The sequence below is a fragment of the Semicossyphus pulcher genome, unplaced genomic scaffold (assembly GCF_022749685.1).
Source record: "Semicossyphus pulcher isolate SPU_LCO1_2020_fin unplaced genomic scaffold, fSemPul1.0.p SCAF_16, whole genome shotgun sequence".
In the NCBI taxonomy this organism is placed as follows: Eukaryota; Metazoa; Chordata; class Actinopteri; order Labriformes; family Labridae; genus Semicossyphus; species Semicossyphus pulcher.
Genome location: NW_027211670.1, coordinates 1,495,651 through 1,512,057, shown reverse-complemented (window position 1 = coordinate 1,512,057; position 16,407 = coordinate 1,495,651). Strand labels below are relative to the sequence as shown.

Sequence of the window (16,407 nt, the reverse complement as noted above, 5' to 3'; positions counted from 1 at the left end):
AGATTTCTGCAGGTAATAAAAAGAACGCCCTCGCTGCTATGGTTTTCTCTCTGGACTCATTTAAACAGAAATATGCAACCGAAGCACAGGATGTTGGATATTTGTCTGACCGCTCAAACTCCATGCTTACATTCACCCATTCGCACACACACTTGTGCACTGATGACAATCTAATATTAATAAACATTCACACACAGACACACACACCTCTGGCATAGCCTTTAGAAGCAATTCTAAGTTCAATATCTGACACCATGACAGGTGGGCGGGAGGACCAACCTGCTGATATTCCGATCAGTGGACGACCCGCCCTACCTCCTGAGCCACATTACATGTAAGTACATCACCTGTCTTTACAGGGTATAATTAGCTCCTTTCAGCGTCTTGTTTTGGTTTTACGTCCCACATGTTTACTGCTGTTTGTTTGCTCTCACCTGCCTCATTGTGCTGTTTCAGCAGCAGCCTGTTTTCAGCAAAAATATAGTCTGTTTAGTCTGACTATCAACAACATCTAAGACTCTACCATGTGCAAATATAGAGCATGCAGGTGAACTGATATGGGCCCTTCTGTAGAACTTTTCAACCAATTCCAACGAAAAGAGGAGTTAAGACATCAGACAATGTTACTAACACTTTGTTTAAAGCTCACAGATACAGCATGACTACTGAATGATATTTGATCTAGTCATGTAAACAATCCAACCTGCATAAAAACTATTTCCTGCCCCTCAGGGGAGGTGAAATTCTGCCTCTCAGTGCTAAAGTGTTTGCAACAGACAGATCACTGAGCTGTCTCTGTTGAAGTGTGTGGCAGAGAGACACAAACATCACACGCATCATAATGCGTGCGATCAAGTCACATTAGAGCACTTCTTTCTGATTGTTTCTCTCTCTGTCTCGGTCTGCACAGGAAACCACAGTATCAGCAGAGCGGCCCACAGCAGCAGTGCAGTGACAGCAGGAGCTAAATGCTAACGACAGCGCTGGGTAAAGTCCAGAGAGGCTCTTTAACGTGCTGCCTTAGACACAATTTACAACGCTTGTTGCTAAAGAGAAGTTGCTGAAGATAAACAACATTCAAACACATCTCCTGCATCTGAAATATCTCAGCAATGACACGTGACTGCTCAATTATGAGGATGTGATGCCCTTATGATCCCAGCAGTGAAGACAGTGGTCGCAGTGCAGAATGATTGTTCAGTTATGTGATCACTGTGATCATGATTATGTCACAGTGATAAGGCTCGTTTCCAACAAGAGTAAAAAGCACCTGTCAGTGAGTCAGCGGCATGTCCCAACATGTCCCATTAGCCTGCAACCGTCACCTGTTTGTCTGTCTGTCCCTGAACACCCAACATGTAAGCTTATGTTCATTTTGAAGATGATAAAAGAAATACATTTAATGGTATTTGTAGTTTTTTATTGTATTTCTTTGTTTTTCAGTTTGATATTCATGTGTAAATGTGCAGAGCGACAGTGCATTATTCCTGAGTGATTGACAATGGGCCAAAATGAGTCAACTTAATAAAATACTTTACAATAGTAGATAATACTACAAAAACCGATAAGAATCTGTGTACACATTTTTTCTTTAAAGAGTACCATGGCCTTAAAAAGCCTGGAAACCACTTGTGATTAATCCGCCGCTAAAAACAGTCCCCAAAAAATGCACATCCTCCTCCTGTTTGTGTGAAGTTTAAGTACTAAAGTTTGCAGCTGTTTTAGTAAATTACTGAGAAAAATTACTTTACATTTGTTATATGGCTTACAACTTTAGTAGGAACCATCTTGAGTATAACAAACAGGACAGGGAAGATGTAGTAATTGGATTTGTTGACAACTAGAAAACTCTTTAAGCCTCGGGTTTGATCGATATATTGGTAGGCCGATATTATCGGGCCGATGGTTCTATCTCAGCTATATCCCTACAGTGTCTATGTTTTCTGGTATGCAACGAAATAAAAGCTTAATTTTAAAAAAACAAAGCGCAGAAAACAATACATGATGACACAATTTCAAATTCAACCTTGGTTTGTGCACCATTTTGTGCTCCAGCTGTATAGTTTACAATCCTCTCAGCACCGCCTGCAGCACATGTGGCAGAGCATTACAGATGAACAGACGGTGGTCTGCACTAGCATTGGTTCACAATATATAATACTGACACATATTTATTAGAGTTTTTTTAGTTTCAGAGAGCAGCTTCTGAGAAAGTTGGCAGAGTCATATTGATGCAAAATCTGTGCATAATCCACACTAGGTCCATATTCACTTTATCGGCCACCATATTGATAATTTGTGAATTTTTCCACTCTTAAATTGGTTAAATTATTGCTCTTAAAATATCAGTGAGGCTTTAGTAAACAGTAAGCTAACTACAGCTAGCTCAGTTAACTTGACTATCATTAAGATATAAGCTTAACAGTGACAGCTACCTGTATGGATCAGGAAGTATACCAAGAGACAGTAGAAGCAACTGCTTAAAAAACAAACAATAAAGCAACAGTAGCAATTATGATCTTGCTTCATAAAGCCACAAATTAAACTTTTATGCTTTGTTCACCACGCTGCAGGTGCTGTTCTGTTGTTGTACTTGCACCACAGTGAAGCCAGAGAAAGATGTTTCTGTTGCAGCGATCAGCCAGTCGCTCAGTGGACGACACTTTGTACAGACATAGAACTAACAGCTGCTTTGTCACACACAGCGTCGGAGCCGATGCAGGTTGAGCCTCGTTTTAATGCGAGGCAGCAGGCGGGCGTCGTAAACACCCCCTGAGCTTGTTGGAAAGCAAAGGTTAATGGTTTTACAGCTTGTTGTAGTTAAACATCAGGTCCTGTGCTCCAACAAAGTGTACCATAATGTGGACTGATTGTTGTTCAAGGACCTTGAACTGAGGGTGAAACACTAAACAATGTGTGATGTGAAGCCTTCATGATCACCTCTGACACAGTTACACACAGGTTTGTCGGAGTGCAGCCGCCACCTTCACAACAACCTCTTGAAACTCCTTTGAAAGAATTACGACAGTCCGCAGTGCACCTTGACAGGAAGGGTTGCACAATGGACCTCAACTGTTGTAACAGTAAAGTCAAATGAGGGCTGGTTACTGAACTTCTGTTGTGTTTATGGTACGAAACCAAAGTGTGGCTGCGTGCACACAGCTGGCTTAAGCTGAAAGTTTAATATCTGATCAGATGTGTGACCTTGTCTGATCAAATGTTTTTATTTGAATCAAAACCTTTGTCCCTTTCAGAGTCTGACTAGAGACTAGAGAGTTAAGAAGAAGTTGGTGTTGAAACACAACATCTATAACCAGATTGCAATCTATAATTATATGCAGATATCTGTTAATAGAGATACATAAAAAGCTTTTTGTCAGCAGAAGATACCCACATTTTGGCCAATGTATTCCACTTCCACTGCCCTCCACATGGACTGTGTTCCTGCATTCAACCAAAGCCTGCTCACTCCTGACTTGTCAAAACCACTCAGACTAAAAATGGAAACGTGGCGTCACCCCTCCTGTGTGGCTTTTTTTTTGTTTGGAAAATGTAGCAGACGGAACTATGTAACAGTAGTAGCTTACGTGTCAGTTACCAACAACACGGCGTCAGCTGACGTTAACGCTGACCAACGGTCAAAATCCAAGAAGTCAAGAAAATACGACGACGCTGATCTTGCTCTTGGATTTACAGCGAATATGATCAGAGATGAAGAGAGACCTGTCTGTGTTATATGTCTGAAAAGTCTGGCAGCTGCAGCAAAAATCTGTTTGTTGTTTTTCTCGGCACTGATTGGACTTTATTGTGACTATTTTGTTGGGGCGGGGGGCCTGGAAATCTTTCTTTCTCCAAAGGGGGGTATGACAGAAAGTTTGAGAACCACTGGTCTAAAGCGACGTACATCTGAGAGTTAATAGAACACAAGCAATGATCGAGACAAGAGGGAACAAAGTCATTAAGAGCCAACAAAAAGCTTTAAGTGCAATCACACACTGGTGCTGACAGGAAGTGCACAGAGGCAATGTACACAGTGTGTAGAAGCATCATCATCAACAACATAAACATCTTCAATATCATCATCAATAGCATCACTATCATTAAGGTCAGAGGTCATAAAGAGCTGGGTCTTTAGCTTCTTCTTAAAGGTGAAAGGGACTCTGCGGACCGAATGGAGTTTGGTAGCTCGTTCCACCGCCGGGGGACGACAGAGGAGAAGAGTCGAGACCTTCTTTAATCTGGCTTTTAATTGACTTATTTTATAGCCTTACTCCAAGTTTTATTTCTGGTATTTATTCTTTTCTTATCTAACATTTGACTGTTTATTATTTATTGATTTCGAACAATTTATTGTTTGTACTGATGTAGTTTTTTAGTCTTTCTAAATTGTATCTATTGTTGTAAATTTCTGTTCTTATTTTCCGTCCGTTCGTTGTGTCTCTGTGCAGTGCTTTGGGCTGCTTTTTTGTATGAAAGGTGCAATAGCAATAAAGTTGAGTAAAGTAGAGCTTGACCGATATTATTTGGTCAGCATGTGGAAACAAACTCGACGCTCAGATGAAGCAAACAGTCTGAAAAGGAAAGCGACCGTCAGCCAGGAAAATCAAGAGTTACAACCGGAGCCAACCGTGGACACACATGCAGCACTGTCTGGATATCTGGGAAGTGTGCTCCTGCAATTACAGTTTATCGCCACAGGTGCCGCCAAAGAGAACGACACTGAGATTAACTTTAAGACACAGTTGCTTTGCAGAGTTTCATCTGTGTAAAATCAATAAAGACGTCTATTTTCATTCCAGTTCAGAAAATTCCCTACATCCACCATGTGTTTTTTTTTCTGTAAATGTAATATTGATTTAAAAATCTCATATCAGTCAGGCTCTTGTAAAAAGTTTGTGAACACAGAGAGTGCTGGGATGTAATTCTGCTCAATCATCCTCTTGTAACCTTTTTTCCTCGTTGTATTCTCTGTTAATTGCTTTTCATTATTATGTGGAGTAACCTGTCTCACTATATGTAAAGGGAAGGTATAATGTTACATAATCTAAACAAACTACACAGTGGAGCCACTGCATACAGCTTTATGATTATCATAAACTGGCTGAGACAAAAACAAACAGTGCACTTTAGGCACTATAGCAACTCACTACAGGGACAGGAAGTGGTTTCCTCAGTGGCTCCACCCTGACAGTAAGTCCGCCAGCTCGTCTGCTAACAGAGGAACCTGCTGCGCGTGTGACTGTGTAACGTGACGGTTTGTGCTGTGTGTGTGAGAGTGTGTGTGGTTAGAGAATTTGTAATCTGCCACTGAAAAATGAGTTCTCATGAAGCACGTTCAACCGTGTTCTTCCAGATCTCTCATAACAAATATATTACACAGGTACAGACGATGTGATAAGAAGGGAATCAATCATGTTTTTAAAGAGAGTAGCATGCGAGAATGTATCATGTGTAATGAAACTCAGTGGACTAACAGGGGAAAAGCCTCCTCAACCAGCTTTTTAAAGTAACAAAAGAAAGTTGTTGTGCAGTAGCAACAAAAAGTGGATTAATAACATCAGGACGTCCCAGAAGGAGCTCGGTACATCATGCTGGATATAATGAGCAGCCATTTTTAGTGTTGTGCTAGAGTTGGCTAACTTAGCAAAGAAAATACTTGTTGTTTACATTTGTTGTTTCACTGATATGTCGGCTGATTTGACCATCAGCTTGCCATTAGCACGTAGCCTTAAAGACCTCGGAGATTCAAAAGGTGTTTGGTGTAGAATTGTGCTTTTCCACCATAAAAAAGGCGTCTAATGAGGGTTATTTGTAGGGATAGACCGATATTCGGCATTTTGACGCATATCGGCATCGGCCATTTATTTATTTATTTTTTCAATCCGACTGCCGATAAGAGATCAATTTAAAACTGGGTTATTTTGGCTCTGATGCATATGCTGAAAGGCATTTAAACAAAGTTAAGTGTTGGAGTTTGTATTATTCGAAATTTTGACGCCAATAATTTCACTTTTACTGCAAATGAATATCGGCTTCAAATATCGGTAATCGGCCTCCTTGACTACTAATAATCGGTATCTGTATCGGCCCTAAAAAAAAACCATATCGGTCTATCTCTAGTTATTTGAGATAGTGGGAGTTTGTCAGACACATCCTCCTGGGGGGAGACTCTCAAGCAGACACAGAACAATCTGGAAGGCCTAAGACCATGATTTGTTTCTGATGTAACATCAGGACGCCAGGAGATTCTGAATGCTGATAGGCTTTCAAGAGCTGGTGCATCTGCCAGGATGTCTGGGCTACCTTGATGACTTCCTGCGTGCTGCCGTCTTTCACCCTTATAAGCATCTGTACATACATGGTTTAGAGACTCTCGTTTTTGTTTTCTGCACTGAGCTTCACAACGCTATATCTGAAACCATATCAGAGCGCATGATAGAAAATGGTGACAGACATTATCTGCATTAATTATTCCCATTTCAGAACATTTATTTTCTCCCCCTCTCACACAACCCACTAGTCTCCATGTATATACTCATCCTGATCTGATTGGTCATGCTAAAATCCCATTTTACAACTGTTGACTGATTAGGGTTAAAAGCAGCCTGAGTCCAAAGCTTGACGACAAAGCCTGATATGTAACATCGATGAATGCAGTCACAGTTTGAGAGAAGAATCATCAAAGACAGTTTTCTAATTGCTTGAACCAAATGTAATTATAATGCCAGTCGTGCCAAAGATTAAATCTTGGTGGATCTGCGGGATTTCATTTGACAGCTTAACTTCACGGTCCAGTCAGAGCCGGAGGGCCGAAGCGCTCACAGAGCGAGGGCTCAAAGTCCGCCGTCAGAATCTGTCCTTGGTTAAACTCCAACAGAAAAAACTAAAACGAATTAACAGATGAATGTTCTCTATGCTGACAATAAAGGACTGTGTGAGAAGCTCAGACGACCTGCAGGCTGTTTTGTATCTGTGTGTTTATTTAGACGACGTCACTGAGAAAACAGTGAGGCAGTGAGGATCTCAGTCAGATGACGCCAACAGGACTTTTATGGAGTTTGTTTTGGACGGCAGCCCGTACAAAAAACATCTGATGGAAAGTTGCTTCCACACGCAACGCAATCAGGATTCAGTCACAAACGTTCTGAAACTCTTTATCACTTTCTATGAGTCAGTGTCATAAACCTGACCGTAAAAGAACACGTTTATAGCAAACACTATATTTGAAGATCATACACGCTTCTATTCAGGGCTGTCGACTAGTCATCGATTATTGAAACGATTAAGCGACTAATCGGATAATGAATTGCACAATAAAAAAACGCTACGAAGGCCCCGAGTTGACTGAACAATGCAGGAGCAACTGCATGGCAGACTGTAAACTTTACAAGCTGAGTGCTAAAATGAGTAAATGAAGGTTTTCACTGAGACCAACGGTCTCCTCCTTTTCAAAACAAACAGACTTTATTATTATTTTTAGTGTTTTATTAACGTATTCTAGTTTATTTTTATAGATAACCTTTTGTTTTATTATCTTATTTATGTTCACCATTTTATTCTGCTATTTTCAGTGTGAACATTTTAGTCGTACCTCCAGTGTTTCCTCATTATAAATTCATGATAGCGTTTCCTCAGTTTCATCACTTCCTGTTTTTATTGAGCTCTTTGTTTACATGTTTTTATTTAGGCTTGTGCATGAATTGGGGGGGATGGGGACGCTGACTGTTGTTATTTTTTGTCCATGTAAGCACTTTGTGCTGCATTTTAAATGTATGAGAAGTGCAATACAAATAAAGATTAAAAAAACAAATGAAAGGAGTTTTAAGGTAAAATCTGTGTTTCTCCAAAGCCCCGTGGACGTCCAGCGAGGGGCTGCTAGCCAGGCTGCCACTAACGTCCACATAATTACTGTCATTTTAGCATTTTTGTCAACTTCCTCCTCTTTAAAAAGACAGTGGATGTTCACTTTCATCGTCACTTCCTTGCCCCTTGTTCTCCTTCTTACAGAAGTCATCCACTTCCTCCACCAGAAGCTCAAACTATCCTTTGCGGTTAGAAGTGGGTGTTTACTCTGGTATGTACTTAACTGGCAAGGGAAAAAAATGCAGACTAACCGGCTGTTTGTCGGTATTTCAGCTGTGTAAAAGGCTTTTTGATCCGTTCATGTTGACTAAAATAGTCCAATGTTTATCAACTTCCATTTCCGCTTTTGAGATTTTTTCTCCCAGGCCCAGTTTCTGACCAGCGTTTACTCGTGTTTTTGTCCAAGCTCCATCGCTTTTGTTCTTCAGCCAATTAACTGTTTTTATTTATCTATTTTTTTGCTTGTCCTGTCCTGTATGTGGTAATGGTAAATGGACTGTACTTATATAGGACTTTTCTTGTCTTTGCGACCACTCAAAGCTGCTTTTACACTACATATCACATTCACCCATTCACACACACACATTCACACACTGATGGCAGAGGCTGCTACGTAAAGTGCCCAACTGTCAATCAGATATCACATTCATACCCGTTGGCTACGCCACCGGGAGCAATTTGGGGTTCAGTGTCTTGCCTGAGGGAGCTGGGGATCGAACCTCCGACCTTCCGATTGAAAGACGACTGACTCTACCACTGAGCCACAGCCGCCCCATGTGCATGCAATGAATGTTTTTAAGAAAAATCTCCTGCGTCATTTTAACTGGCTGACATACTGCTCAATGTGAAACCATGCTGGGAAAATGTAAACAAAGGCTCTTTTTGTCTGCGTGCCCTCACAGAAATCTTGACGCTGATGATCTGGTTTGCTTTCAAGGATTTCTAGAGACGTCAGTAATAAATTTGGACTTTTTACTGCCAGTTAAAAGCTCCTAATAAAAACAGTTAATCAATTATTAAAACAGGCAACTACCCTTTTGTCTATTGACTCGCACTCGACTGGTAAGTTGAGTGGGATGAAATGCAGCCCCATATTAGCTATTGCAGATATAAAGTGTACATATGCCTACCGATAAGTAAATTGCAGAGCAAAAATGCTACATATAGTCTGAGTTAATTAAGAGTTGCCATCACACAGTCTCAGCACCAAGTTTATACATTAGTCTGTAAAATGTCCCTCACAGAACAAACGTATAAACAGAAACTTAAGCGGCTTGTACTCAAAATAAACTCCAATCAGTCAATATATCAATTAGTGTTAAAACTCCAGCATTGGTCCAGCTATTCAGGAAACTAATCCAATAATGGGCTGATTGTTTCAGCACTAAAACCTGTAAAACGCCTGCACACGCGCAATAAAACAATAAGACTAAACACTTGGCTGGAACGTCTGTGCTGAATGGAACAAGTTATGAAAGTGCAGATCCAAGCCTGTCTCTAATCTATTGTTGTTCCACCATAACTCCACAGATTGTAATCAATGGAATATAATGAGTAACATGACAGTGTTGATGATTTATAGCGTTCCCTGCCCCCTGAATCAGTAACACGCCAGATTAATTGTTCTTTCCCCAGCTTATATGAGCTCAGTGATAAGAGATGATTATGCAACGCTGAAGAAGAAATTATCTCTTGGAAAGATGAGAGCTGCCTCAAGGCCTTTGTGCTGAGTCTCGGGATCAAAGTCTTCACTAACAGGGAGTGGAAGCAAAAATCCCTACAAGACAACAGGGTGAATATAATGAGTCTGTATCATCTCTAAATTAATAACAGATTGATTTCCATAGGTCAAATGTTTTTGGTCCTTGTTCCTGATTTTTAAGGGCTTTTAAAAGTAATGGATAAAAAATGTTTTTAAATATCTCCATTTGAATTCTTCAACCTGCAGCAGTAAAACAGGCTGTAATGGCTGTAACATAATCCTTGATGGGTCAAAGGTCGTCCACTAAAAGTTCTTGTTGTTTCCACTGACAGGCTCAGATTGTTATTCTAAGTGTGTGACAACATCACAGAAAGGATCCCTACAGAGATAGACCTTCTTGTTAAGATGATTGTTTTAACCACAAACTCTCACTCTCTGCAAACACACCAGACTCCATTGACAAAAACAGTGATTTTACGTCACAGAATACAGGAGTTGCTGATCTACCGCTGCCTCCATCAATTAGATTATTTGTGTTATTGTGTGACTTTGTGTTTAAATTGTTAGTTTGGATCCAACACAATATTTGTGTAACAATCAATTCAACAATAAAACTAACTGATGGAGGCACGGTAGATTAACAACTCCTGTGTTCTGTGGGGTAAATTTACAGTTTTTGTCAATGGAGTTTGGTGGCTTTGAAAAGAGTGACGCAGTGGCGTTTTTTGCATTCAAAACAGCATCTTAACCCCTAACAAAAAGGTCTATCTCTGTAGGGATCCTTTCTGTAATGTTGTCACACTTAGAATAACAATCTGTCAGTGGCAAAAACGAGCACTGCCCCCAAGGATTATTTTGCAGCCATTACAGAGTGTTCTACTGCTGCTGGCTTAAGAGTTTAACTGGAGCAAGTCCAAAACGTTTTGTGCCTTTAAGTCTGTAAGACCCCTAAAATATGTAAAAACAGTGCAAGGGTTTGAAAATGTCCGAATTCCCATTTAACAGCCATTCATTGCAGATCTGTTCTTTCATCTTTTGACAATTTCACATCTACAAGCACAGAACAAATTGCTGTTTAATCCCGGTGACAGCCCCCTCTTACCCACACCAACACACCCACACATGCTCACTTCACTTCAGCACTATTGACAGTGTATGTCTGGTGAGGGTGTAGGTATTTCAGGGTCAGCTTGGCCTCCTTGTTGAGGCGTGAGAGTCCTCTCTGCTTTCCTCCCTGGCCCAGAAGCCTTTCTCCCCATGCAAACACTGCGGACAAAGCCTCTTTCTGCTGCTGGGGATCTCCATGGTGACCAATAGACGGCTCCTCGGTGCGGAGGAGGACTGAGCCGCTGGAGGCCAGGATGTTACCATAATATGATGACATGCTCACTTAGTTCACGCTTTTATCTCCCAGGAAAAAGCAACCTCTGAAGAGATACATATCCAAGTCTTTGTTCAGACAGTCACCATGAGAATGTCGCTTAGTCTAATGTGTAAAAAGTTTGGTGACTGAGACCTTGACTGCAATACTTAATACAATGATGACGTGAAAGGAGCTATTGTTTGAAGCGTCACCATAAGGGCTGGTTTTACGTCATCACTGGCCAGACCGGTGTATCCCACTGGGAGGCCGGTATCAGAGGCCAGTATCAGTCAGGCTCGGCTCTGCCAAGTTTTCCATCAGGGAGGAATGTAGCTGGAGGTTTGCAGCATCCCAACTAGGCAGCCTTGGCTTTGGCTTGTCTTAGTGAAGGGGCACAAAATGAGAGAGGGACCTTGACATGCCATTTGTACTAGCAGAACAGAGGCAAAATCAGGTGATGTGTTAGAGATTGATGAAGGTGTAAGCCAAGATGTGCCATGTGACAGGGATTTAAGTCAAAATCAAAAAGTGCTTTTGGTTTCACTTTGACTTCCAGTCAACAGAAATAATTTAAGTCAATGTGAAAGCAGTCGATTACGTTGCAGGGGAAGGAGAAAAAGGAATTGCACATTAGCAAACAAACCACAGATGATACATTCGATTGTCACATTTGGATATAAAGACTGTAGCAGTCAAAGATCAGAGATGGAGGAGCAACAACAAGGCTGCACAAAGACCAAGGTTGAGGCTAACATTAGCTAACTAAGAATCCCATTATTTCTGTAATCCCTGAATAAAAACCACGTCACATTCACAGAGCAGCTAAATGCCTCCACAATGAGGCCATTTTGCATTCCTGTTACACAACGTTAAAATTACATCCAAGGCTTTCCACCGGCTAAAACAGTTACAGCCATGTTTTGGAACGTTTCAAACAATATCCTGATAATATCGTTTCATAACAGACAACAACAGCCTGGTCTCTCAATCAGGCAGGATTATGGTAATCCAAGAAAAGGAATGCAAGTACTTCAAAGTACTTCCAAGTATTGGATGTGGTGAAAGAGGGCCTGAGAGTCCTAGACAGCACATCAAACCATTGTTGCTATTCCACCTCTTGTGGTGGGTGCCATCAACAAAGCTGATTCACAAAACCAACAATTTAAATGCACTTTCATCAAACGCTAAAGTTTTTAACCTATGGTACCCCACAGCCCTATCAGATTCACGTACCTGTTTATGGATTCACACCATTCATGTTTTATAGATTTAACACTACACATTATAATAAGTTATTGTTACAGTCACCCTTATCACTCATCATTAATTTGGCTGTCAGAACAACCATATATTTATCCCTGTTTTCCCGTTTACGAAGGCTAACTATCTCAACTGTAATCATTTACTCTTAGCTAACTATTTCAACCATTTATCCAATACCGTTAACTATTTCAAGTGCTTCTCCATAGCTTACTACTAATTCACTACTTCAGGTAACTAACGGGTTAGTTTCCGTTTAGCTAACTTTTTCACCTGTTTTGACTTTTTATCAGTAACTTTAGCTAACTATTTGAACTTTTATCTTTTTCTATAGCTGACCACTTTAACTGTTACAATTTCAAAAATGTATCTGTTACTGTAGCCAACTATTTCACTTCAAGTGTGTATCCATTACTTTTAGTTTTTAACACTAAATCCATTACTTTAGCTAATATCTTTCCATTTCTTTAGAAAATAATTTCAACCATTGTCCATTATTTTCAGCAAAATGATTTCAAACCTTCATCCTTAAGCCAAACATGCTTGCTAGCTTAAGCGCAGTACTTTAGCTAACCATTTCAACTTTTTCTTTGTTACTTTTACCAAACTATTCAACTGTTTTGTAGCCATTACTTTAGCCAGCTATTTTGTACTTTTATCAGTTACTTTAACAAACTGTTTGACCTTTTATTTCTTTAGCTTACCACTTCAACTGTTAAAATTATTTTTTAAACTTTTTAGCCAACCAACTATTTTCCATTACTTTTAGCTAACGATTTTGACCTTTTGTCAATTTCTAAAGCTTACAATATCAATTGTTTACTCATTACTAAAGCTAACCATTTTCAATCATTTATAATTTACTTTTAGCTAACTTTTCCCACCCGTTTATCCACTACTTATGCTAACAATTTTAACTTTATATCCATTACTTAAGCCAACTATTTCAACAGTTTAATGCATTACTTAAGATAACCATTTCAACTGTAATCAAATACTGTTAGCTACTATTTCAGCTATTTATCCAGATCCTTTAGTTGACTATATCAGTTCTTCAGCTAATCCTGTCAACTGTTTATCCTAATCCTTTTTACTGTTTTAATCATTACTTTAGACAGCATTTTTCAGTTATCCATTATTTTTTAACTCTTTATCCATAAGCCAAACATTTAAATTGTTTACATATTTTAATTGTTTATTGCGAACCATTTAAGTTTTTTACCACATTATCCATACTTGAGCTAACTGCTCTGAACTTATATCAGCTACTTAAAGTTAACCCTTCATACATAACTTGAGCTCACATTTTCCATTTTTTTATCCATTACTGTAGCCAACCATTTCAAGTGTTTAATAATTTATTCATCACATTTATCAAACTTTTTTAACCATTTATCCATAGCATTGTGACTTAAGTGCTTATCTAATAACTACTTCTCACGCACAGTGAAATAATTAAATCCCTGTTTGGGAATCACTGCCTTAGCTGCTCTGGGTGTGTGCAATAATAGTGCTATTTTTATCCTATTGTGTCAATTTGTATCTTAAAATCTTATCAGACTTTGATAACAGTGATAAAAAATGATGTTCTGACATCAGTCAACATGCATGACATGCATCAGTATGACAAAGCCTCTGGCCCTACCAGCCAAACCTGACAGGGAATTCAAGACAGGAAACAGAGACACTGACAGACATTTGTGTGACAAAGACTCTGTTCAACAGAAGAGTAGAGCCCCAGCTCATTTCACTGTGCTGTGTCACATCTCTGTCTGAGCTTATAGCCTTTCACTGGCTCTGGAAGAGGCTAGTTAATAGGGGATCTATTTCCACACAACCTTTGCAGCTTAGAGGCAGGGCGACTCAGATCAGTTAGGACAATATAAGCCTGGGGCACTGATGTTTTCACTAAGAATTATGAGGAGCGAATCTGACTCCTATTATGCTGTAGTATGACACCGACAGGTAGAGGTGGGCGATGTGTCAACAGTGAGAGCCATACTGTTCGTACCATGATTGCCATTCCTTTAACATGGATATGTTTGGGCATGGTGATTAATGTAGCAAATCAATTACCAGGAATACTTTATCACCGCAATACTGTGTTTTTATATGATTTGTGCATTCGTGTTGTCATTTAACTTTAAATTTCAGATATTGAACTTGTGGAATTTGCCAGAAAAAGACACTTCTGCTGGGATATTTTATCAAACAAGGGTTTCTTAGAAAAGACACTGATTTTAAAAGTAACATAAAAGTAAGTGGACCTTGAGTTAAGTGTGTTTTGTAACACACCCTGGTCCAAAGGCCAAGAACAAAATTCCATTCAATATTCTCAAGTGATTTTCCAGAAATGTGACTGTTATGATGCTGTATACATTGATATCCTTTAGAAAAATATAGCCTACAATAGGATTTTATCAAAAGTGGCCAGTATTAATCACAGGGCAACAGGTGAACAGCTGACCTTTGACCTTAAATTTCTGAAGTTGTAGCTAAAAAGGGATTTATCAAATAGGTAAAAAAAAAAAAATATATGAATATCAGTAAGTGCCATACTTTTTATTCTATGTAAGCCATCCCTTTAAACCTCTGGATTTATTAGGGCATTGAATACAATGCTTTTCATCAACACTGGCTAAGGAAATATTGTTGTAATATGTGTTATGTGTTAATAAAGGCCATTTACCTTTATTTATCAGATGTCTAACATACCAATAATATACACTTTTGTCTGGATATTTTGTCAAAAAACTGTTACATCACTTAACTAAATCACTTCCTTCATTTAGTAACAAAGTAATTGGGCTTTAAGTTAAGGGTGACTTACAACACACTTATCCATCCAAAGGCAAAGAATAAACTTCCATTATATTGTCTCAATCGTCTGTTATACTTATAGTTAATATAACATTGTTATTACTATATTACATTACAGGATTTTCTCATCATGATGTTAATTATGCTTAGTCTATAGTATAATCTAATAATAAGTTCCACTAAGTTATCTCTCTCTGTCCTAGAAGTTACCTTGGTACTGGAGCTGACACTCAGCCTCTCGGATCTCTCTGAGGAGGCGTCTCCATTCTCCAGCGGGGCGGGGGTGGACTCCCTCGGGGTGCCGTTGCTCTGTGTGTCCCCGCGGTCCGAGTCGCTGTCCCCGCCCGGCAGGGGAATCCCCTCCGTGACGAATTCTTTCCGGCACTGCAGGTCGTGTTTTTTCAGCAGCTCATCTGTAACGGCATCCACCACGATAAGCTCAAGCGCCCCGGTGGTGGCCCGTATCCTGGCGACCACCTGCTGATGGCTCTCGCCCTCCACGCTCTCTCCATTCACGAACACCAGGCGATCTCCCGCGAGGAGCCCGGCTTCGGCGGCGGGAGTGTCGGGCTCCACGAGCCGGATAAACTGCCCGGTCTTGCCCTTCTCCCCGTGAAGGTGGAACCCGTAGCCGTTGGATTCTTTCTCCAGCAGACACAGTCTCGGTCGGACGTTTGACATGTTAAAACTTTTATCCTCTCTTCAAACCACTTCAAAGCTTTGAAACAAGGAGTCACAAAACAACCACACAGAAAAACGGACACCTGTTGCGAACTCGCAGCTCTACTTCCGCTGAACTGAGTCACAGTAAACTTTCCACCGTAAATGCTGCGTTTTCACTCCTACCGCCCGCTTCTCAGATCCTCCCCTATGAACTGCTGTGTTGCAATCTTCTTTCTCACATCCAATCCGGCAACGTCCCGTCCTCAGACGAGAAACAACTGTCAAGCTAACACTAAGCTAACAGCTAATTAGATTACAAGCGTCATTAGATTTTCAAAATAAAATATCACATTCTTCAGAATAAGGTAGAACTTGGGGGATGTAGCGACCACAGGGACTAGTGACATATACAAATATATACTTAGGTTTCACTGAGATTAAAATCTATTTTTCAAGAGTTAGACCTACCTGGTCCCTAAAGAGCAGCATAAACTTTGTTGCGGCAAACACTCAAAACAATACTGTGAAATTCTAAAAGTGAGGTAGCCCATATCTAATTTATATGCAATACAACGGCAAAGACAGCAATCCAAACAGGCACAATTTTCTTAAAAGATTTCAGTAGAAAAAATGTAAATGACATTGAGAGGACAATTATTTTCTCCAACCATTAAAATGGACTTAAATTCCCTCGTAGTAATCTGCTTCTACAATTTAAGATCCTTCAGTTCATTAT

The 16,407-nt window shown here is 39.9% G+C and overlaps 1 protein-coding gene across 1 annotated transcript in view; it reads right to left on the bottom strand.

Annotated features, from left to right (window-relative positions):
- The window catches only part of nherf1a (NHERF family PDZ scaffold protein 1a), a 32,730-nt gene extending 16,845 nt beyond the window's left edge, over positions 1-15,885 (bottom strand). The window contains exon 1 of the mRNA XM_069664488.1: positions 15,219-15,885. Coding sequence (XP_069520589.1) covers positions 15,219-15,689 — 471 coding nt within the window. The 5' untranslated portion in view covers positions 15,690-15,885. The remainder of the gene's footprint in view (positions 1-15,218) is intronic.
- Between the last annotated feature and the right edge of the window lie 522 nt (positions 15,886-16,407).